The 25,641-nt window shown below is 34.2% G+C and overlaps 1 protein-coding gene and 2 long non-coding RNA genes across 6 annotated transcripts; 2 read left to right on the top strand and 1 right to left on the bottom strand.

Annotated features, from left to right (window-relative positions):
* Window positions 1–498: 498 nt before the first annotated feature.
* LOC107789067 (uncharacterized) lies at window positions 499–4,765 on the top strand. Its single transcript, XR_001648764.2, has 2 exons — window positions 499–1,113; window positions 4,421–4,765. It is a non-coding gene; the product is annotated as an uncharacterized LOC107789067 (long non-coding RNA).
* Window positions 4,766–6,118: 1,353 nt separating this feature from the next.
* On the top strand, window positions 6,119–9,211 carry LOC107789068 (uncharacterized). Its single transcript, XR_001648765.2, has 2 exons — window positions 6,119–7,499; window positions 8,968–9,211. It is a non-coding gene; the product is annotated as an uncharacterized LOC107789068 (long non-coding RNA).
* A 4,490-nt stretch (window positions 9,212–13,701) lies between these two features.
* LOC107789066 (uncharacterized) lies at window positions 13,702–25,160 on the bottom strand. 4 transcript variants are annotated; one of them, XM_016610832.2, is made up of 11 exons: window positions 24,752–25,153; window positions 22,652–22,723; window positions 22,441–22,565; window positions 22,179–22,339; window positions 21,650–21,719; window positions 20,485–20,539; window positions 18,148–18,231; window positions 17,473–17,511; window positions 16,839–16,923; window positions 15,458–15,504; window positions 13,702–14,111 (listed from the first exon to the last, which is right to left on the bottom strand). In XM_016610832.2, exons 1-10 carry the CDS (start codon window positions 24,896–24,898, stop codon window positions 15,488–15,490), a joined length of 855 nt encoding a protein of 284 aa, XP_016466318.1. In that variant the 5' UTR covers window positions 24,899–25,153; the 3' UTR covers window positions 13,702–14,111; window positions 15,458–15,487. The 4 variants fall into 4 exon arrangements, with proteins under 4 accessions (XP_016466318.1, XP_016466317.1, XP_016466321.1 ...); XM_016610831.2 differs by lacking the exon at window positions 16,839–16,923 and having other exon boundaries at window positions 24,752–25,160; XM_016610835.2 differs by lacking the exon at window positions 18,148–18,231.
* Window positions 25,161–25,641: the final 481 nt, after the last annotated feature.

Here is a 25,641-nt window from a genome sequence, read left to right as displayed (position 1 = left end):
TTTCTTTGTTAGTTTGTATGCATTATTTGTATTACTAAGAGCATGTTAAATCATAGAAAATCACCAAAAATACCTTTTTATTTCATTCATCGTATTTTCAGATTCTAATTGCATTGCTGGCACCCAAATGCCTGCTAATTGCAGTTTTCATTAAACACAAAATCATAAAAATATATTAGCTAATAACTCTGCATTTTTGGACCTACTTACTCACATAATTAGTAGGATAATTTATAATTTTTATAGTAAGTCATTAGATAGAATCAGTTAGTAGGATAATTTTGCAAATGGTATGTCAGTTGATTAGTGGCTAATTGTAAAATGAAGAAGAAGGGAGGATAAGGCTACTAAGCTCAAAATGAGACTGGGCCACGATTTTGGGCCCAGTTTTACTAAGAATACCCGTCCAGTCCAATCCAATACCCAGTCCAAACAATCTTGCCATCACACCATCTAAATAGAGTAGTCTCGCAACATAACTATGTCATTTCACTGTTTTCCCCTTTATAATAAAAATGATTGATAAAAATTCAATATTTATACACCACCCCTAATCCCCATCCTCTCTCATCTCTCTTGGGCGGCCGAAAATTGCTTTCGCCGCCCACTGTCCTCCTTCCGCCTTCACGCCACGGTGGACCACCGTCTAACCGCCGCCGAAAATTGTCACGGCGGCGGACCACTGCCAATTGGCTAAAATTTTCACCAGATACTCCTCACTCCTCCTCGTCCCTAATTTCTCAACCATTTTCGCAAAAATCCACCCAAACTCCACGATTAGTAGACCTGAGAATTTAAGAAAAACTGAAATTGCCCCTTTCTTGATTCCTCTTCAATTCTTACTTGTCTAAGGTTAAAATTCACACTAATCGACATCTCTTGATGAGTATTGTCGATTGGTGGTGGTTTCGTCTCATTTCGTGGCCATCGGGGCCCGATCAAATTCTGGTAGACCTGCCAGTCCTCTCAAAGCTTCTTCGTTCATCACCTCCAGCATGCAGGAGCTATTGCTACATATAGCACTGGCCGGCATGACAAATTTTGGTTGGTGCTTGTGTAGCAATCCTCCGGCTCATCGGAATTTCCTCTTGACAGCTCGGTTTAATCCAATAGGTATACTCTTCCCTCCTTTTCTTCTACGTTTTTTCTTTTTTTATGTGTTGTCAGTGTTTGTAATTCATAGGTGAATAATCGCATGTTTTAATTATTGATCAAATAGCATTAGAAGTTAAGAGTATTCTTCTGTTAGTTCGATTTTGTGTTAGCTAATTAGTTTATGAGTTAACTTATTTTTTATTTTTGTTGTAAATTTCCCATATATTTTGTTAGTGTTTAAATACTGTCCTAGTTAGTTTGGTTCAAATTTAAAAGAAATTAGGCTAGGTCATTAACAGACTTGTCAAAAATACAGAAGACCAGTGGGTAAGGGTGGCAAGTGGGCCGGTCCAGGCCCGGGACCGCGGGCCAAACGGGCCAAACGGGCTAAACGGGCCAGGACTGTTTGGCCCGATTTTAGCGGTTCTGGGCCAGTCTCGTGGGTCGGTCCTATGATCTGAGCTCGTCAGGCCCGGGACCGTTAGCCCGCCAGGGTCTGGGACCGGCCCGGTCCCTTAGCGGGCCAAACGGTCCCAACGGCTAATTTATTTTTATTTTTTAAAAAAAAAACAAAAATTTAAAATATTAAAATATAGCCGTTGGCTATTTATAAAATAGTCATTTAACCCCTCCAACTTTGTTTTAACCCCAAACTTTTTATAATTACACTTTTTCCCTATTTTCAACTATAAATACCCTATGCTATATATATATATATATATATATATATATATATATATATATGTATGTATGTATGTATATTATACATTTAATATATATTCTATACTATACTATACTATACTATGCATCTTATATGTAGTATATAAGATGTATATATAGCTTATCGAATATAGTTTATATATATATATATATATATATATATATATATATATATATATATATATATATAGCTATATATACATCTTATATACTATATATAAGATGTATATATAGCTTATCGAATATAGCTTTTATATATATATATATATATTCGATATTAAATATAAACTTACGAAGAAATGCTAGCTGAACTTGCGGAGGATGTTGCTTCGCCCGAAAGTGGCGATGACCAAGCAACTTTTCCGCCACCACCAACAGAAATTCCTCCGGACCTTGATAGATTTATGAAGTTTGTAAGAGATACCATGTAACTTGTATGAACAAAAATTAGTATGTATTATGTAACTTATATTTTGGCACATCTTGATTAGTTTTTTTTTCTTCTCAATGGTGGTATTAGCACCTTGTTGTGCTTATTCCATAGGAGGATGAAGACTAAGAAAGATATTGCCATATTTTTTAATGCTATAATAAAATTACAAGGCATATCTCTTTACAATATTTTTATCTTTAGACTTAGATATTATTTTTAACATCCTTTTGTCTTTAGACTAATATATATACTATACTATACTATATATACATCTTATATATAGTATATAAGCTGTATATATAACTTATCGAATATAACTTTTATATATATATATATATATATATATATATATATATATACTATACTATACTATATATACATCTTATATATAATATATAAGATGTATATATAGCATATCGAATATAGCCTATATATAAATATACTATATATACATCTTATATCGATATGTATATATAGCATATATATATATATGCATCTTATATATATATATATATATATATATAGCATATATATATATATATGCATCATATATATATATATAAGATGCATATATATATATATATGCTATATATATATATACATCTTATATATATATACTATATATACATTTAATATATATACTATACTATATATACATCTTATATATAGTATATAAGATGTATATATAGCTTATATATATATATATATATATATATATATATATAAAAGCTATATATACATCTTATATACTATATATATTCGAATATCTATATATCTTAGATATTTATTTTAACATCCTTTTGTCTCTAATATTTATTTATTTTTTTATTTTATTTTTAAAAAATATTGGGCCCACTTAGCCCGTTTAACCCGCGGCCTGGGACCAAACGGTTCCGGTTCCAGGTCGGTCCTTAGAAAAGACCCGTTTAGGCCCGGGCCCGTTTGAACCAGCCCACTTAACCCGTTTAGGTCCGGGACCGGCCCACTTGCCAGGCCTACCAGTGGGCTTTGAGCCCAGGTCTACATGGCCTATTATTCTTTTGGTCTAAGGCTCACTGCCAGAAATCTAGTAAAATATGTGGTAAAACAAGAGTAGTAATTGAGTTAAAAGAAAGTTAATTTCTAAAAATTGGTAAATACTGAAAAGACACATGATAATTAAGGAATTCCTCCCTTAGAGAATCTTTTAGGAAACTTCGAGGAAGGTGTTGAAAATGATTAATTTGCAAAGAAGATGTAGAAGGGGTCTATTATTATTAGGGACTGTTGGAGTAAAAACTGAAAATAAGAGGGGTAAAACAAAAAGGGAAATTTTAAAAGATCCCTAACCAATAATCTATAAATAAGGCATTCCTCCTCACACTTTGGGCATGTATTCACAGTCTAAACAATTCACACACATACCCATTTCACTCTGAAAATTCAGCAGTATTCAAAAACAGCTGAAAACCAAAAATTTCTAAAATCAAAAAAATTCAAAAAAGAGATCTGAGATCAAAGACTCCAAAAACAGTAGAAAACTTAGGATTTCAAAATGATTTGAAGAGTGTTTCCACCTGTGACTGATTATTCCTTACTTGTTGGGTTCCAAAGGAGTAATTCCATCTCAAAAACTCTATTAATTGTTGTTGATTCGCTGTTGATTCTATGGTTTCGTAGCTGAGCTCCCTCTTCGAATTTTCTAACCTTTATTTGGTCCTAAATCTCTCTCGTTGTTCAGGTTTTAACTTAGTGTTTCTTATAGATCTCTAAATGTATTGAGTTTTATGATGATATGGCATGTTTTGGTTATAAAATTTAAATGCATTCCTTGACTCGTGTTGCTGACACTTAAGTAGTTTGTAATTCCTCAAATTGAAATCATGTTGGTTCTTCATAGATCTATGTGTGTCCAGATCCATTATTGCTCTTCGCGCGATTAATGCTTTTAGATAAGATGTCACAAAGTCAAATCTAGTATGTTTTTGTGACAATATTTCTGTGTTTGAGTAAAAACAAAAATCTGCCTCTAATTGTAACAGATTGATTTGTGTTTAGCTTAGTATGATACGTGTTAGCAATTTGAGAATTAACATCTTCATGTTATTGGTGATTGTGAACACTTAATAAATTTGTGAGTGATCGGGCTTGAGTTTGCTAGCCACTGAAATTTTTCAGCACATGAGTTTGAAGGTTGAATGAAGAGTTTAAACTTGTACGAGTCAAAGGCATCAGGAGATATGAATTGTACCCGGAAAACATCAAAGGAAATCGCCCCCAGACAACATTCAATGCGGATGCCGTCAAAAGTTACTATGTTTGACCCATTACTCAGTGTAACAATTCCCTGGTTGAGATAACGAAGGCTTTTATTTTTCACTACCCAAAACACCATTAATTCTTTTGCCAAGCCTTTGGGCCGGTTATCTTTCTTTATTTACCCTCTTTGGAACCTTATTGTAAAAAGAAAAGAAGAAGAAGAAAACTGATATATTCAAAAGGCACCCAGCCTCGGCAAAGACATCAAGTCAACCCCGACTGGCCATGATTGGCAGATGCTTTGAAATTGAGAACTTTGGAAGAAATAAATCAAATTGAAATGCCCACAAAGGCAAAATAAAATTGAAAAGGTTAAGTCCCGTCCGACTAACCATCACGATAAAGGTTTGAAAAGCTAAAAGTGTCCCAGGGCCAGGAAGTCAATTGGTAATCCGAAAATAACCGGCCGCAGTCGAAATCATCATCAAAAGAAGATGGGCCGAGATCAAGAGTCTGAAGCACTCAAGGCCACAAAACCAACCACTGGTCCGAACTAAAAATTGTTCTTTGTTGAGATACACGAAACAGGTACAATGCAAAGACAACCTTGAAAGAAGCAGGTACAACCAAAAATAATCATGCGGAGATTGAAAACAGCTCTACAACACAAAAACCCACAAAAAAAACGAAAGTCTTCTTAAAGTTCTTTCCCACATTTCGCTCATATTTTAACTGCATTCACAATCATGCTAGTATAGAGCACACCAATCCCTATATGCATTTTTCAACATAGGGCACATCATACCCTAGTTGATGATCTTAAATGTAGGGTAAGGGTGGCAAGTGGGCCGGTCCAAACGGTCCCGGTCCCGGATCGGTCCCAAATTAAACGGGCTAAACGGTCCCGGCCCGCGGGCTAAATAGGCTAAGTGGGCTAAGTGGGCCCAACGAATTTTTAAAAAATAAAAAAAATAAATAGATATTAGATACAAAAGGATGTTAAAAAAAATATCTAAAGCAATGCTTTATAAATTTTATTATAGAATTGTGACCTAAATTTTATTTAATATGTATACACTATAATATATATATATATATATATATATATATATATATATATATATATATATATATATACTATACTATAATATATATATATAGCTTATATACTATACACTTAGTATATATATATATATAGCTTATATACTATACACTTAGTATATATACTATACTATACTATACTATACTATATATACATCTTATATATAGTATATAAGATGTATATATAGCTTATCAAATATAGCTTATATATATACTATACTATAATATATACTGAGTTGAGCTAAAACTTGATCTTTTATCCTTCCATATTTATACCAGCTAAGAAGTACCATACTTTGGTCCTTTCATGTTACTACTAAAAAGTAAATATATACTAAGTGTACATAAGGTACACCACTCCTTAGTTGATGATATTTTAGACGAAGGGTCACCACTCCATAGTCTCCTTACCTGTATAGGGTACATGAATCCCTATCTGTGTTTTCCAACATAGCGTACACCACTCCCTAGTTGGTGATATTTTTGACAAAGTCCTTAGTTGATGAACTTAAATGCAGGGTACACCATTCCCTGATCTCATTGCTAATATAGGGTACACCACTCCCTAGCATCTTTACCAATATAGGGTACATCACTCCCTAATCTCTTTTTCAGTATAGGGTACACCAATCCCTAATTGTGTTTTTCAACACAGGGTACACCATTAACAAACCAGATTGATTATATGGAAGAACTAGGTTGCATGTACAGGTTACTGTGAGCACGTAATTTTTGCCTCACCTGAAATTGCTCCTAAAAGGTCTAAAAATAGTATTATCAATTATTTTGATTTTTCTTGAAACTTTAAAGATTTTTTCTTTGTTAGTTTGTATGCATTATTTGTATTACTAAGAGCATGTTAAATCATAGAAAATCACCAAAAATACCTTTTTATTTCATTCATCGTATTTTCAGATTCTAATTGCATTGCTGGCACTCAAATGCCTGCTAATTGCAGTTTTTATTAAACACAAAATCATAAAAATATATTAGCTAATAACTCTGCATTTTTGGACCTACTTACTCACATAATTAGTAGGATAATTTATAATTTTTATAGTAAGTCATTAGATAGAATCAGTTAGTAGGATAATTTTGCAAATGGTATGTCAGTTGATTAGTGGCTAATTGTAAAATGAAGAAGAAGGGAGGATAAGGCTACTAAGCTCAAAATGAGACTGGGCCACGATTTTGGGCCCAGTTTTACTAAGAATACCCGTGCAGTACAATTCAATACCCGGTCCAAACAATCTTAGCATCAGACCATCTAAACAAAGTAGTCTCGCAACATAGCTATGTCATTTCACTGATTTTCCCTTTATAATAAAAATGATTGATAAAAATTCAATATTTATACACCACCCCTAATCCCCATTCTCTCTCATCTCTCTTGGGCGGCCAAAAATTGCTTTCACCGCCCACTGTCCTCCTTCCGCCTTCACGCCGTGGAGGACCACCGTCTGATCGCCGCCGAAAATCGCCACGGCGGCGGACCACCACCAATTGGCTAAATATTTTCACCAGATACTCCTCACTCCTCCTCGTCCCTAATTTCTCAACCATTTCCGTAAAAATCCACCCAAACTCCACGATTAGTAGACCTGGGAATTTAAGTCTTTCTTGATTCCTCTTCTATTCTTACACGTCTGAGGTTAAAATTCACACTAATCGACATCTCTTGATGAGTATTGTCGATTGGTGGTGGTTTCGTCTCATTTCGTGGCCATCGGGGCCCGATCAAATTCTGGTTGACCGGCCAGTCCTCTCAAAGCTTCTTCGTTCATCACCTCCAGCATGCAAGAGCTATTGCTACATATAGCACTGGCCGGCGTGACAAATTTTGGTTGGTGCTTGTGTAGCAATCCTCTGGCTCATCGGAATTTTCTCTTGACAGCTCGGTTTGATCCAATAGGTATACTCTTCCCTCCTCTTCTTCTATGGTTTTTTTATGTGTTGTCATTTTTTTTATTTATAGGTGAATAATCGCATATTTTAATTATTGATCAAATAGCATTAGAAGTTAAGAGTATTCTTCTGTTAGTTCGATTTTGTGTTAGCTAATTAGTTTATGAGTTGGCTTATTTTTTATTTTTGTTGTAAATTTTCCATATATTTTGTTAGTGTTTAAATACTCTCTTAGTTAGTTTGGTTCAAATTTAAATGAAATTAGGCTAGGTCATTAACAGACTTGTCAAAAATACAAAAGACCAGTGGGCTTTGAGCCCAGGTCGACATTGCCTATTATTCTTTTAGTCTAAGGCTCACTGCCAGAAATTTAGTGAAATATGTGGTAAAACAAGAGTAGTAATTGAGTTAAAAGAAAGTTAATTTCTAAAAATTGGTAAATACTGGAAAGACACGGGATAATTAAGGAATTCCACCCTTAGAGAATCTTTTAGGAAACTTCGAGGAAGGTGTTGAAAATGATTAATTTGCAAAGAAGATGTAGAAGGGTTTGTTATTATTAGGGACTGTTGGAGTAAAAACTGAAAATAAGAGGGGTAAAACAAAAAGGGAAATTTGAAAAGAGCCCTAACCAATAATCTATAAATAAGGCATTCCTCCTCATACTTTGGGCATGTATTCAGAGTCTAAAAAATTCGCACACAGACCCATTTCACTCTGAAAATTCAGCAGTATTCAAAAACAGCGGAAAACCAAAAATTTCTAAAGTCAAAAAAATTCAAAAAAGAGATCTGAGATCAAAGACTCCAAAAACAGTAGAAAGCTTAGGATTTCAAAAGGATTTGAAGAGTGTTTCCACCTGTGACCGATTATTCCTTACTTGTTGGGTTCCAAAGGAGTAATTCCATCTCAAAAACTCTATTAATTGTTGTTGATTCGCTGTTGATTCTATGGTTTCGTAGCTGAGCTCCCTCTTCGAATTTTCTAAACTTTATTTGGTCCTAAATCTCTCTCGTTGTTCAGGTTTTAACTTAGTGCTTCTTATAGATCTCTAAATGTATTGAGTTTAATGATGATATGGCATGTTTTGGTTATGAAATTAAAATGCATTCCTTGACTCGTGTTGCTGACACTTAAGTAGTTTGTAATTCCTCAAATTGAAATCATGTTGGTTCTTCATAGATCTATGTGTGTCCAGATCCATTATTGCTCTTCGCGCGATTAATGTTTTTAGATAAGATGTCACAAAGTCAAATCTAGTATGTTTTTGTGACAATATTTCTGTGTTTGAGTAAAAACAAAAATCTGCCTCTAATTGTAACAGATTGATTTGTGTTTAGCTTAGTATGATACGTGTTAGCAATTTGAGAATTAACATCATCATGTTATTGGTGATTGTGAACACTTAATAAATTTGTGAGAGATCGGGCTTGAGTTTGCTAGCCACTGAAGTTTTTAAGCACATGAGTTTGAAGGTTGAATGAAGAGTTTAAACTTGTACGAGTCAAAGGCATCAGGAGATATGAATTAATTATCGGAAACCTTATTTGTTATGACATTGTTTAATCCCAGAAATGTAGGATGCTAGTTCATAAAAGCGTTTGTTATTATAAATTCAAGTCAAGATTTCTGATGTAGTGAATTTGGTGTTGTAATTTTAAATCCGGATGAACATGTACTCATGCTTAGATTAGTTCGTAGTTCTTTCATTTTTTGCAATGGTGTATGAAATTTTGAGTTGTAAATCACTGGGCTTTCGTTCCCAAAGGCCATTGGGCCTGAGTAACTGGCCCAGCAAAGTGGCAGAATTAGACTGGAGTCATGAGGACTTTGAACTCCTAGCTAATTTCAGCACCAAACCTATTTAGAGGCCTACAACGTGGCCTGGTTCTTAGAAGGCTCAAAGGATGCCTTGGGCTTTAATCCGAAGCCCATTTGTATTCACAAGTGACTTATTGGATGTCCAATCTGGGTACTCAACAAATTTAGCCCATAAAGTTACCTTCCCAATAATAATCCATGTAGAATTAAATAATTGAAAATAAGAGATATAGTTTAATTACAAGCCACTACTAATTAACTAATGAGGATTCATTTATTAATACAGATAAGTTGTTAATCTACCAAATCTATTTTCTCAACTTTTCTCGTATTTGTTATGAAGCAGGCCCTTAGTGTTTCAAAGTTCGCGAATTCACGAATGAAATTCTATAATTCTTGGACTCCACAAGCAATCTCAAACGTGTTGAAATAAATAAACTTATGAACCCTCGTAGTTGCTTTAGACGCTTATTAAATAAATCTTTGCAGTTATGGGTACGGCTCTCGTGGCATGATTGTGATACGTAACTCCAAATTCAAGGGCACGTCCGCGTGACTTGACCTTACAACTTCAAAGTAATAATAAAAATAAGCATGTTGTAAACTGAGGGTGCATTTCACGTGGCGCAGTTTGCGATATATATAAAACAACAAGTTTTAAAATAATTTCGCAAATACTCAAAATGGTTTAAAGATAAAATCAAAGCGTTAAAAGTTAAAATGTACATAGGATCTAAAACATGTAATAATTAGATAATTTGGCTAAGTGTAATTGAAAGCGACCATGCTAAGATTACGGAATTCGGAAGTGACTCACACCTTCTTCCGGGTTAGCAAAATTCCTTACCCGATATTCTGTATTTCGCAGAATAAAACAGAGTCAAACTTTTCTTGAAATGAAATTTTTAATAAATGGTGACTTGGAACACCGTAATAAATAATTCCAAGTGGCGACTCTTAAAATTAGATAAAATAATTCATTTTCAATAATGTCACTTAAAATAAAAAAATTTCTTTCGGAAAAAAGGAGGTGTGACAGTTACTATGCTACTAGACTAATGTACACATATGTTACTTTGTCAATGAAAGAATTAGGGCCCTTGAAGCAGATGTTTGAAGAGTATGTGCTTAAAAGTGGTTTCAATGATTAACCAATAGCTGACAACGAACTGGATCTCGTGAAGATATTTGTTGTGCTGATATACAGAGTTGCAGATGTATCATGCAAATATCGACAGAACCAGGTCCCTTGAAAATGATGATCAGAAGCTGAAAGCTTATTCCTAGTGCAAGTTAGTTGAGCTGGAATTTTGTTGCAACTTGGATTCCTAATATAAATTATTTCATGGGCTGAACGTATGGTAATAATTAGAGGAATTCATGGTCAACAAGGATTCATTAATTATGGGAATACTTGCATGTGAAGGAGTATTTTAAGGAAAGTCAAATCCTAATGCAAGTCGGATTCCTTAAAGAATTAAATTCGTGGGATACAAGAAAAATATTAGCTGAAGGAATTCGTGTTGGAAAAGGATTCAATAATTATGGAAGTACTTGCATTAAAGGAGAGAAATTAGAAAAAATAAGGAAAACAAACCCTAAAAGGATTCTTTTCCTTAACCGATTTCTTTCAAGTTTTGGAGCATAAATTGGAGAAGGATTTCGTCCGACCTCATGCCTATATAAAGCATCACCTTGCTTCTATTGAAGCTAATGCTATTCAATGAAAATACAGAGAATCATTCAAAGTAAAAAACATTTATAGCAAGAAGGTGCTTTCAAGGATTCAAGTTGCTCAACTGAAGAACCAGGTCCAGAAGACGAAACTGGTGAAATTCTTTAGTTGTTTAGGTTGAGTCAATTGTTCTTAAATTGTAACCTATTTTGCTTTTGAGAAGTGTAAATGTAGGTGATCAAATTCTGAAGTGTTTTGTTTCGGTTTCTAAGCTAGAGTTAGTTTAGAAAATGGTAGCTACAATTGAGTTGATTGTAAGGGAATGGTACTAGAGTTAGTCTCATTTGTTATAGAGTTGTAACATAAAGCTTAACTACAATGGGTTAATTGTAGGGGTAGGGTACTAGAATTAGTCCCCTTGGTTATTGAGTTGTAACCTAAAATTGCTCTTTGAAGTTAGTGAAGTTTTGCAACAAATCCTACTGGGATAGGTCGTGATTTTTTACTCCCTTGAGCAAGGAGTTTTCCATGTAAAAATTATTGTGTTGTTTATATTTTCACACTTCACTTTCAATTTTGTGTCAAAATAGTTTAGCTAAAGAATCGGGTTCTTTGGCATGCAAAAATTGAGTACGACACAATTCACCCCCTCCCTCCCATACCCTTGTGTCTAGGTGCATCCTAAAATAACAATATTTAATGAATAGCCGAAGTTTAAAAAGTGTTTAAAGTTTAGTTGGATCAGAATCAAACTCCATACCCGACAGTCTGAAGTTTTAATTACTGATATGAAGTTTGAGTTGCTAAAGCCTAACTTCATACTAATAGTCTAATTACAGTTTAATTTCAGACCTTCGGGCGAAAGCGGAGCCTAACTTCAAACTCGAAGGTCTGAAGCTTTTGTTTCGACAGTTCAAACTTTTGACCACCGCCTATAAAGTTAGAATCTGACAATTCAAAGCTTTAGACCCGAACGTCTAAAGATAATGAAGAAGAAGAAGAAGAAATAGTAGCAGAACGATCTGATATTTTGCTGAAACTAGCTAAATTTTTAAATAGTTTTATAAACTAGATTTGTTTTAAATAGGGGGGTCTCAAAGTAGCTACTTGGGCCTGGTGGATAATGACAAATGTTAACCATTTTGTCACCCCTACTTCCATGTATGGCCCATTGGCTCAGTTGAAGAAGCTGTGTTGAAGTTTTTTAACTGAAATACTTTTCCTTGAGGAGTTTTTAAAACAAAGATATTTTTAAGATAGTTATTGTTGTTTAGAAATTTTTTCTGCGTGATTTTATTTTATTTTTTGGTGAAAACTTTATTTATGTTTACCCGGAAAAAACTTTTATATGTAGTCTTATCAAATAAAAAGGAAAAAAAGACAAACACCAAAATTTTGCGAACTTTTTACTAAAAATTGTTGGTCTAATTAAATACCCCAAAGGTTCATTATTCTGGGACAAGTGCATAGATAGTCAATTTTGGGACCTCAATTTAAGACATAACCAAAGTTTATAATTTCTTGTAAATTTTGCCACTTGAGAATTAACTTTAGACATATTACAAAATATATCGCCGTAAGTTATAAATTTTTTCTGAAGTCATATTGCTTGTGCAAGCAAACTTCAGATATATATTTTTGTCTGAACTTCAGATTTTGACTTGCTAGAGCCAAACATTAGACATTTATGCTTGAACTTCAAACATTTATTCCTGTAATTCAAACATTTCCGACATATTTGTCTGAAGTTGGCACTTCTGCAAGCTACCACTTCCCAGTCCGTTGTTTTCAACAAAAAAAAGGGCCAAGGGTAGAGACAATAATGATTGGAGGGGGGGAGGGGGGGGGGGGAACAGAAATAGCCATTTACAATTATTAATTGAAAATTAGCCACAATTTTAAAAGTAATTAAAAATTAGCCATTTCATGTAAAAATAAAATCTAAACAAAAATGCCCTTAAAATCCGAAAAATATTTCAGCATAATATGCTAGAGTTCGGATTATTTACATATGAGATTCCAGCATAATATGCTGAAATTTTATTATGTGCTGGAGTTCCAACATAATATGTTAGAAGTTTATACGATCCATAATCCAACATACTATGCTGGAACTTTCCGTATTTCAGATAGAGTTATTGTCCAGATTTTATCTCCGCATAAAATAATAACTATTTTTCAATGAATTTGCTACTTTGCAATTACCAATCTGAAAACTGGCTAGCCCATACTATATTCACATGATGATAGGCCGAAGAAGACCCCTCAACCCTAAGAATACAAATCCACACCTAGTACTAGCAACTCAAAAGTCATACGTCCAGCCTCCAGGAATATTTAGTTGTTATATGCATGTTCCTGTTATTTCAAAAAAGAATGAAAGGGTTAAAGAATACTCCTGCTGAAATCATCTAGTTTTTTGTGTCAATCATCACGTAATTCGTATTTTCAAAATCTTACCTTTTTCTTTTGCCTCCTATTATCCTTCTTGTACTGCAGTACACTACCTAGGTGTTACTCAGAATAAAATGACAATTTTTATTCAATTGGGATTCTGGAGATCTTTTTCTATTCCCCCCAAAAAAATACGATTTATTTTCGAAAAGATAGATCTGCACTTCTATGTGCTTATTTTTTGTTCTCTGATTTCGTAGAAGAAGGAAAAGGAGGAAGAGTTGCAGCAAATAGGTCTCAGAAGTGATTGGACATTATGTTTGCAATACTAAAAATATAAGAATAAATTGATCCAACTTATATACCACTCCCTGAAATTAGAGGATGCTGTACAATGTAGAAATGGACACACAATAATTCTGAGACTACTGTTGAATTAGAAAAAAGGAAAGCAAGAAGTAAATGTTTGCATCTCCTTGTGCATTAATAATTTTTTGAAATGCACAAATTTATACTGATATCAAACTACTGTCACAAAGTAGTGTGTAATGATAGATTTTGCAATCCACTGGCTTAAAATTCTGGCTTCGCCTCGGATATTACCTCACGGGAAACTACTATCACCTGCGCGTCTCATTTTGAGAAAGCTGGTCCCTGAGGTCCTTGAGAGCATCCACAACTTCTGAATCAAGGTTGTGCTTTAGCAATTTACCTTGCATAGAAGTAGATCTGTAAAGAAAATCAATAGATCATGAAACTATTAGCAATGCGTTAGATGTGAATGAAATTACAAGGGATCGAGGGATAAAGGATAATTAATTTCGGGATTAAATTTGAGATAGTTTATCCCACGTTTGGTTGGGATAAAATCGTGATATAACTAATTACGGGATTAGTTATCCCGGGATTGTAGTGTTTTTTTATCCTCATGGGAGGATGGGATAACTAATCCCGAGATTAATACCGGGATAATTAATCATGGGATACTTGTACCCCTAAGTGCGAAATCAAAACTGCCATTGGTTAGTCATACTATGACTTCCCGTTACTAGTTTCACCAATTAGTTTAACAGCTGGAAAGGGAAAATGTACGAATTCGACGGTTATATATGGGTGATGAGATTGAAATGTCCGCTATATTATTTAAATGATAACTTTTTCAAGGGGAGGGGTGAAACGGAAAGGGATAACAAAAACTAAGCAACATCACTACCCCATTTCGAATTTTATTGTGCAAATGCAATCATAAAAATGTGAATTGACAAACTTTTTTCATAAAAAAATTCTGATTATGTGTCCTAAACACCAAGAAAATAATTCACAACGAAACAATTGCCTCTTAGTTTAGCTTAAAGGCAGTTTTGTGAGGTACCTACTGTTAAAAGTCTTTTAGTTCTGGGGTAAACCTATTTGTCAGGCATAACGTAGCATTTTCTTTGTCATATCAAAAGAGACAAGACCTGACTAGAAAGTTCATTAGACTTCATTAACATGCTAGACTTTACATTCTCACTGGCTTAGCTGAGGACAAGGGTCCCTCCAAACCTCAACTAGAAATCTAGAATGAGCATAAAGTCTTAATCACAAGAAATGACTTTAAAACAACTTCTTCTTTTTTTATTTGCACCGGGTGTCCAAGTCTCTTTGAGCCCCGACTAATCCCGGGAGTGCACAGGCCCTCGGCAAGGAGTTTCCCGCAAGTGCACCACGGTTAATTCAGGTTTTACCCAATCCGATGGCCCTCAGAAATTGTTTACACCCAGTGAGTTTCGAACTTGAGACCTTGAAAGGGAGCAAACCCCAAGGCTCAAGTCAATTGCCACCAGGCTAACCCCTGAGCTTTAAAATAGCTTGGCACCTTATATGCTTTACAAAAAACAAGTGTAAGGTAAGTACAAGAACATATAATTGCAAACTAGCGTCCACTGTGTTAAATGTATTTCATTGAAAGGTCAAGAAGAATATGGAAAATGTGAGTGACGTCAAGCTTTCAGATGAATCTTTTTCCCACCTAAGGAGGTGGGGAATCTCCAGATTCGAGAAGAAATGAAAGAAATTCAAGCTACGCTACTTACCTATGTTCCCGCAGCATTCTTTCAACCTCCTTATGTGAAGCTTTGATCTACAATATCTCAAAGAATCAGAGAAATAACATCAGAAGGGAGCAGATTATACATAGCAGTAGTTGTTATTTCTAACACAAACACTTCATCAGAACATTCAAGCACCTATTCTTCATATCCATGAGATAATACATTTGTTAGACAATTTGAACTAAGACAAAGTAGGAAAAGGTGCCAAAGCCAACAATGCAGACCACGTCCTTTGGTCTCTAGTCCAAATGTAAGTTAGACTCAAAAGAAGACTATTCTACAGAGTTGTACAGGTATTGTACAAAAAACAATTTTATCAGTAAGTTCTTCTACAAAATACATAAGGGGCAAAAGAAAACTTTACAGAACAGTATCACATAAGCTCTTATACTATTACTACTCTGATCTAAGCCCGTGAACTTCCTTTTCGGACTAAACAAACCCGTTTCCTTAAGTTTAGACGATTAAGTTGAGGAGAAACTCTTGTATTTTTCCGTTAGAAAGAAAATGGAGAAGGAAAGAAGATACAAAGAGGATCAAGAAAGGAAAAAAATAGAAAGAAAAGAAAGAGAATTACAAATAGTAAAGAATTATAAACAACAAGAGATATTTTGGAAAAGAAAAAGGAAGCCTCTGAACATGAACATGCCTATTTTATGTTGAACCCTATGGGCCATTAAATTTAACAGGAAAGTGACACGTAAGCTCTTAATACTATTTTACTATCCCTTATAAAATAAATGAAGCTATTTTACTATCATCTAAGTCGTCAGTTTTTTATTTTGAACTCAAGAAGCTCCTTTGATAACAAGGCCGTTATAAGTTGAGGGGCAACAAATTTCCCGAAGGAAAGGAGATGGAGAAGGAAACAAGCAAAGTCTTCAACTTGCTTTGCATTTTTAATTCTGTTTAATTTTTTGGAAAACTTCATTTCTTTAATTTTCTTTATCCATCGCCGAAGACTAGAAATACATTTTGTTTTACTGGGAACTACACAGATAAGGAACAATAGGCCTGCACATAGTAAGTTTTGTTATGTAGAGTATTACTTGGTAAGGAACAATAATAGTTGAATGGACCAGGTTAGAAGCAGGGTGCATATTGCGAACTAGGATGTTTAGTTTGAGACATGTCCCACACCAGTGATTGTGTTCTGGAGCAATACCTCTCCTGGTTTCACAAGACTGAAGGTTTCCGAAATTTCAGAAAATTTTCCAATCCAGTCATGAGTTAGCCAGATTAGTAATAATTAGTTTCAGAAGAAAATGACCAATCCAAGCATTGCCAACCCACAAGCTTCTCCTTTATGTTGTTAAATGATCAAATTACTATAGCATGGAGCCATAGATCAAGCTTACTTAACTATACAGGGTGCACCGACGCTGGTCATGTTTTTGAATTTGACAAGACGAAACCTCCCCACAAGTAGATAAACAGAATTTGGAATCCTGTAGAAAATCATACAACGTGCTACAAGATTAACCCTGGGACCCAAGCAGCAAGTGGAGCTAAGAGTTAGACTCAATTGTTTTTCAGTTCAAAGAAATAATAAGGATAAAGGACCACTGCGATCTCCTCAATCGTAGTTCTTACAAGCTAACCAAACATCTTGCAGCGCAGATCTTAACATAAGGTTATACTAAGGGAGGGAAGTAAAAAGTGAAATGAAAATAATAGAAGAAACTTAATATCCTTTACTTCGGGTAAGTAGTAAAGCGAGAAATGAAGAAAAATTGAAGAAACTTATTTTTCTTTACTTCGGGTAAGGAGTACGGATTAGAATGCATTCAAACTTCTCTTCTCACTCAACGAAATAAAAACCCAAGGAAAACAAAACAAACCTTTATTATCTTTGCTCTTCATTATGCAGAAGAAACAAGAGAGAAAATTTTTGAAACTCCCTTTCTTTTGTTTCGAGACATAAAGTAACAAAGCAAATTGACAGATGAAAAGGATTTAAGCCGAGCACCATGAAGACGCTGATATTTGCACATTACCTCAGAGATTAACGCCTTGCAGCTCCAAACAAAAGCCCCCTGGTAAAACCGTCAAAGTTTGAACAAGAAAATCAGTCTCTACCCAAAGGATGTATAGGCTAGAGAATGGATGGTGATGAAAGGAGGTTGCTAACTGTGGCGGAAATAGCTATACATTTTATGTTTTTTTATATTTGAAACAGATAGCTAATCCTATCTTTCATAGAAGATTAGAATACCAGAAAATGTTGAAATGCTTCAGTGCTATGATAAATATATAATCAGATTGGGAGCAGAGGGAAAAGTTATTGGTGCATTTCAACTAGCATATGAATCAGGAAATCACAAGCATAAGAACTTCACTTGAATGAAGCAAATTCTGAAAGATCCTGACATCTAAAACCAGCATGCAGATAACTCAAAATACCAGCAAAAGAAGTTTGTTTCTGCCTTCTAATTCAAGAGGTGATGTTAGTAATCATGCACCTTTTTTTGTTTATTTGATAAGTAACACTAACAAAGAACTATTTAAATCCAGACAATGTCCTTTGAACAAATAGATACAAAATGTGCAACTTGAAGTCTAGTCTTATGCCTAAAAAGAATAGCTGAGAAATGAAAAAGTTATTTGAGTTAATAGTGGAACAAATTGTTCTTTTCCTATTAGATCACATATCACAAGGTAGAAGCACCTACTGCTCCATAGGCTGCATGCTGCTGATTGTGATCAGATGTGACAACCCAGACCTTTGGACACCCATCCTCCCTCAATGCAACCACCTTTAAATGTTAAGGACACCAAATCTATCAGTGCATTATCAGCAAAATATTACAGATAAAGGTAGGTGCATCAAGCAAACCAGTTTCTAATATCCATTTTAAGGCCCCAGTTTTGCATCTAATGGTGGTTTTCAGATCACAATAAAAATGGAGAGGTAACTTTCAAGTCCAACCATGCCAAACACTATTCCCCCTTCAACCTCTCATGGTCCAAACTAGGGGTGTCAAATTTGGCCCAAGCCCAAATGACTCACCCAACCCGCCCAAGGTTGGGCTGGTTATTGACCCGCCCATTTATTGAACTTAGCCCATCTTGACCCAACCCATCTCAACCCATTTAAAGTTGAGCTGATTTTTAGCCCAAATTGATCCATGAATAACTTTTTCAAAATATCTTAGAAATAATTTTTTTTTGTTTGATAATGTTACATATGACCATAACAAAAGAAAAAAGTCTTATTTAGTAATTATACAATCCATAAGAGAATAACACATATTAACTAAAGTTTGATAAGAGTTGGACGGGTTTTAGCCCATCTTGACCTAGCCCATCTTAGCCCAAGTAACTTTTGGGCGGGTCATTAACCCAATGCAAGTCGGATTCCTTAAAGAATTAAATTCGTAGGATACAAGGAAAATATTAGCTGAAGGAATTCGTGTTGGAAAAGGATTCAATAATTATGGAAGTACTTGCATTAAAGGAGAGAAATTAGAAAAAATAAGGAAAACAAACCCTAAAAGGATTCTTTTCCTTAACCGATTTCTTTCAAGTTTTGGAGCATAAATTGGAGAAGGATTTCGTCCGACCTCATGCCTATATAAAGCATCACCTTGCTTCTATTGAAGCTAATGCTATTCCATGAAAATACAGAGAATCATTCAAAAAAAAAAACATTCATAGCAAGAAGGTGCTTTCAAGGATTCAAGTTGCTCAACTGAAGAACCAGGTCCAGAAGACGAAACTGCTGAAATTCTTTAGTTGTTTAAGTTGAGTCAATTGTTCTTAAATTGTAACCTATTTTGCTTTTGAGAAGTGTAAACGTAGGTGATCAAATTCTGAAGTGTTTTGTTTCGGTTTCTAAGCTAGAGTTAGTTTAGAAAATGGTAGCTACAATTGAGTTGATTGTAAGGGAATGGTACTAGAGTTAGTCTCATTTGTTATAGAGTTGTAACATAAAGCTTAACTACAATGGGTTAATTGTAGGGGTAGGGTACTAGAATTAGTCCCCTTGGTTATTGAGTTGTAACCTAAAATTGCTCTTTGAAGTTAGTGAAGTTTTGCAACAAATCCTACTGGGATAGGTTGTGATTTTTTACTCCCTTGAGCAAGGAGTTTTCCATGTAAAAATTGTTGTGTTGTTTATATTTTCACACTTCACTTTCAATTTTGTGTCAAAATAGTTTAGCCAAAGAATCGGGTTCTTTGGCATGCAAAAATTGAGTACGACACAATTCACCCCCTCCCCTCCCCTCCCTTTGTGTCTAGGTGCAACCTAAAATAATAATATTTAATGAATAGCCGAAGTTTAAAAAGTGTTTAAAGTTTAGTTGGATCAGAATCAAACTTTATACCCGACAGTCTAAAGTTTTAATTACTGATATGAAGTTTGAGTTGCTAAAGCCTAACTTCATACTAATAGTCTAATTACAGTTTAATTTCAGACCTTCGGGACGAAAGCGGAGCCTAATTTTAGTATAGAATAATTATGAATGACTCGGATGGGGCATACAAACAAAATAAGAATTTTCTAGCATAGATTATTTTAGTATAGAATAATTATGAATGTGTTGTGACAGAAAAGGCAAAACTTTGTAGTATAGGATAATCATTTTAAACTAATGTGGAATTAATATTTTTTTTTATCGAAACTCATTTGGATTATGGATCAAATCACATTAAAGGACAAATGGATCTAAAATGGGTATGACCCATATTAGCTTATGTGGCATTTATTTTTGAATTTTTATCATAAAATTTAATGCCATGTCATATTTATGGTAGTGGTTTGAGGCAAAATGACTTTTAAGTGACAATGATAAAGTTTAGTTACTTTTAAGTGACAAAAAATAGTTAAATGACTTTATTGAAATTGAAAGATAGTTCAATGACCATCAATGAAATTAACCATAAAAAAGGAGTATCAAGATAACATACTTCTTGTACTAACACACATAGTTTAAGTCATTTACTCACCAACTTGACAATAAAAAAAGATAAATCTTCTCTATTATTGAGCTTCATCACATTCTCACCTCCTTCTCAATCCATGCATCAGCACATGTTTCACTTGAGTATACTACATCAACACTGCAAAAAGAAGTAGCTGGTCATGGAACTCTACTACTAGACTGCATTCAATAGGACAAGAAGATAGATAAAACTAAGAAACCGAAAAATAGACACATAAATAAAGTGTCATTAAAGATTGACCATAACAAGTTTGGTTTCTGAATCAAATAACAACCAACAAGAAAAATATGATTATAAAATCAGATTTCTTCTTTAGATCACCTGAACATCTCAAAAGTGGAGAAAAATAGACTGAAATAACCATACTAAGAAAATTCTTGAAAGTATATTCAATTCAAGACTTAAAATCGTTTTTTTTTATTAAGCAACAATGAAGCAAGTAATTATGAAAACAGACATGATATCACATCAGGGCCCAAGAATATTTCACGAGCATGTGTCACTGATTTACTATTTACAATCAATAGCATACAGCATTAGTATGCAACAGCATATCCACATGTTACCTTTTGAAAGGAAGAGAAGAATCTGACTTCATAAGTTGAGACTACAACAATGACAGAACAAGCAGAAAAATAATAGAAAATTCTGAGTGCATGTCCATCAGACAGAAATATATCCAACAACAACAATTGTGTCAGTCTAGGCCGTGTCTCATATATGAATTCTCATATTTTCATTTAAGCTCAACTCAGATCATCAACATACCAAATAAAACAAAAGTGAAAAATAAGTTAATTATATATATAAATAATAGTAACTATAACAATAATATTAGAATTTTCCTATAGGTCGAAAACCTATTCTCAACTACTACTCCCTCTGTTTCAAAAAGATTGGCACTATTTTCTTATTAGTCCGTTCCAAAAATATTGCACCTTTCAATATTTCCTTAATAGGAAGCATTTATAGCCACACAAATGCTATGGCAGATTTCAGACCACAAGTTTCAAAAGTTTTCCTAAAGTTTTCCTACTATACAAATGTTGTGGCTTATTTAAAACCGCATATCGCAATAGTCTTCCCTTCTTTATTAAAGTTTGTGCCAAGTCAAACTAAGACAATCTTTTTGAAACGGAGGGAGTAGTAGATATCACTTATATCATACAGAAATATATCCACAGAACATAATTATGGGGTTGCTTTTGTTTGTATAATAGGAATTACCCCTCAAAGTTTTCCTTGTGTGTAGGTAGTCCAGACATCATGGCATCAAATACAGCCACCACTTTCACCTCTGCAATATACTGAAATGAGATGGCGACATTTTACCCACTGACAAGTGATTAGACATGAATAAAGTATACAAAGAGCAACTAATTTTGACGATACGGGATGTATACCAGCTTATTTCATATGCTAGATGCCAATTATCTGATGGAAAACAGAAGAAAACTCCAACATATAGCTTATGAAGAAAAATATAACAAGTGTTAGAGAAAAGTCACCTAATAGAAAACAGTAGCAGAATCTGTATCGGATGACTAGTTCAGAAAATACAACTATTAGAAGAAGGAATTAGCTTTTTCAAGTGATTCTTGAGATGCAAATATCTGATTGAGAATCAAGAAAGTTAAGCTTATCCCAGCTGGAAACCCTTTATTCATGCAATTGTAGAGCTGGGAAAGACCATATGTGCTCTAACAAGCGTTTATGCGACATAGAAACAGGCTCATTGAGGGATTTTAAAAAAAACCTCTTAGCAAACTGAATGATACAAGTTCATCAAGAAGCTTTTGACGAGCAATGTCAAGCATTCCATTCATAAAATGCTTCTTCAACTTTGGCCAATATCCACACACATTATATCCATCAACGAGCAAGACGGGAACAGCACCATCCAAGACCTGATTTGTACTACAGAAAGTTTAAAAAAAACAAGTAGATTTTCAATTCACCCATTATGATGTCTACTAAACGAGAAAATTCATTCTAGACAAGACCTGGAAAAGATTTACTAGTATAGTGCCAAAGTAGGATCACGGTAGATCTCTTCATCTTCTGGCAGTTCTTCCTTCTCCACCTTCTTCTTACGATAACTGGTTGCAGGCTTCGGTGTACTGGATTTTCTCTTTTGGAAGTCCTAAAGGATTTTTCCACAATATGAATTACTGAAAGGGATCGACCAAATCTAGTTACAGGCTCCATTGATATTAATTGAAGACTGACCTTCCATAATCTTAGAAACTGCAAATTCTGCTTCAAGTTTGATGTAATCCTTGGAGGAGGTGTCTCAGTATCCTATTCGAAGAAGTAAAGTTTTGTAAGATTTAAATGATTTAGCTGGACATTCAAATTAAAGAGCGATCTTTTCATTTCTAGGTGGAATTATTAAAGTATTTTAAAATTTGTAAAAAGTAAGCAAATATCGTTTAAAACACTGGGAAAGATTGGCAAACTAGGACTGAATTCCACTCGAAGGATTACTACATGGTTTGGTATCCCATGGCCATCCAAATAACTGTTTGCTGTAATTAGTTGTCAGCAACTGTAAATTTGATTCCAATTTAAGAATTTCTCAATTTGTTATTTCTTTTTTTTTAAATGTAATGAGATTTTCTCAATTATACTTTTGAATGATTCCCAGATAACTTTTCAATTGACCAGCTCCAGCTTCCACTTCTAGCACTTGCATGTCTAGTGGCCACAGTTGTGAACAACGTAGACTGTAGAGATACTGCAGCAAGTTATTTCATTTAAAAAATAACAGATAGCCAGAAGAGCATTTTCCATCACTTCAAAACAAATGGACTACCCATAAATTTGACAAAGCTGGCTAGTGTTTCAGTTCTTCATACTTCTATCCTTTCTGATAACTCACCTTATCCATAACATCACAAAGATTGTACTACTTGTTAAAAAGGAAGCCATTTATAGTACTTCAAGAAGAAGAAAAATCTTTTTCTTTTGGTAGAAAAATGATGCCAAGTTATGTACGATTCTATGGTATTGGCAACAAAGTACTACTTAGCTTCCAACTGCTGAATAACACAATGAGCAATTAGGGTCCTTATATTTTGAGATTTCCTTGGGTCATGATCAAAACAAAACTTTGCATCATATCCTATTACCCATATTTTATCTTTCCTTGTTAATCCTTAAGTCCAATTATACTATCTTCCCTCTAGTTTGTCATTACATGTGCTTTACTTCATACCTAGTAATCTTTCACATTCTAAAACAATTTTTTTTTTTTTGATAAGGTAAAAGTTTATTAAAAAGGTACCAAGATGGTACAAGAAGATACAAAAAACATCCCAAACAACATCATCCACCTTCTATCCTATCCCTCCTAGCATGTTCAGGAATTCCATATACTGATCCAGATTTCCTAAGGGGCTACATTTACACCAATAATACAGATTATGAAGACATTTATTCTTCATTCTAATAATGTGATTCCTATGCCCTTCAAAACAAGCTTTGTTCCTCTCCGGCCATAATGTCCATATGATGCACAATGGAACGGTTCTCCAGATTTGCTTTAGTCTTCTAGGTACTTTCTGAGATTGCCAATGGTTCTCCAGAGTTACTTTCTGAGGCATCACCCAAGACAACCTAAATCTATAGTACATTCTAAAATAAAGCATAACCAACCAGACAACCTAAATCTATAGTAGACCTTATTTCCTTTCTCTTTGTTGAACAAAATCTCTATAAGAATTTACATCTGATGATTCTCTAGATGAAATTTTACTGTTGAGAATGCTAAAATATGATACTAAATTTTGTTTTTTCAAAATTTGACATAACGTGAAAGGTTTTTTTTTTTTACTTTATTTACTCTAATTTCTAAAACAATAGCAACCATTTGTACAATGAATTCATTATGGTAAAAGCAAACTATCTGTTCGAAAGAAATTAAAGATTTACAATTAGGACAAAGCAGTAAGTATCTTTAAAGTAGTTGGTTCATAACAAAAAAGTATAAGTCCAACAGAGAAGGAAAATCCTCCTGATGAAATATTGAACTATAGTGGAGGTTAGCTCAAACCCAAATGTATTTTGTCCTCAATGAAAACATAATTAAGAATACACTAAGCGCCAATATTTAGGGGCGGAGCTAGCCTTCAACATATAGGTTTTGTTAACTTTGGTCCAAACTCTATATTTATGTTAAGAATTTCATTTAATATGTATACATTACTATTAATTTAGAACCCAATAACATAAAAAAGATTAGCCTGTACTAAAATCCTGTTTTCGCGTCTGCCAATATTATCATATACATAAACAAGAATCTACATAAAATGAGGAAAAGTAAACTACCTTAGGAGAAGGAGTCTCGGAATTCTTGCTCTTCTTAGCCACAATTCTAGAAGCATAGTTGGGTTTGATGTACCCATTACATGTACCACAGCCAATGTATGCCAATGCAAAGGCTGATAGTGATTCTGAGAAAGATATACCTTTCATGTCATGGGTGTAATACTACTTCATCATTCTTGATTTTCTTGAATTTCTGTGACCACTCACTTTAAGATAAATCCATCAAAATTCCCAATACAGTTATTTTCTGAGTAACCAATTCTACTTTGCTCCAGCACTAGTACTATGTTCGCGAACTTTCCGTCCCCAGTACAATGAATCTAATAGCTCTGTGATCGGTCTATTTTGCTTTCTATGTTGGTGGAGTACTTCAAAAGCAACAGCAGCAACTACCAGACCCTGACTTGTTGAGGAAAAAAGAGGAACTAATTAAAGATTATTGGAGTCGTGGCGTGAACATAGCCCCCCGTTTCGTTTTCACAACCTGCCCACTTGCCAGTTGTTACGGAAGGGTTTTGTCTGCTTGTCTTATCCTCTTCACCTATTTATGGAGTAATATGGACTAATAGTATGGGCGTTTAACGGGCTGGCCGGGACGTGTTGGACACACAAAAAAAATCAGCCCGTCCGTTTAACGTTGCGAGCTGTTAGCGGGCTGTATTTTTTTGGTTTTTTTTTTGTCCATCCGGGTTCGGACTTAGCGGGTTGTTAGCGGGCCGTGGAATTTTTATTTTTTTTAAAGTAAATTTTATTTTTCTTATTCAATGTTATTGATACTTAAGTGTTTGCAAACTTTTAAGGCTTAGAATTAAACTTTGAAGTTTAAAATTTTAAATTTGAATTTTGTAATTTTAAAATTGAAATTTGAAAGTAAGTGGCTACAAAAAATT

Source organism: Nicotiana tabacum, chromosome 9 (genome assembly GCF_000715075.1).
Source record: "Nicotiana tabacum cultivar K326 chromosome 9, ASM71507v2, whole genome shotgun sequence".
Classification (NCBI taxonomy): Eukaryota; Viridiplantae; Streptophyta; class Magnoliopsida; order Solanales; family Solanaceae; genus Nicotiana; species Nicotiana tabacum.
Note: the sequence above shows the minus strand (reverse complement) of the source record. Positions and strands in the feature narration are given on the sequence as shown.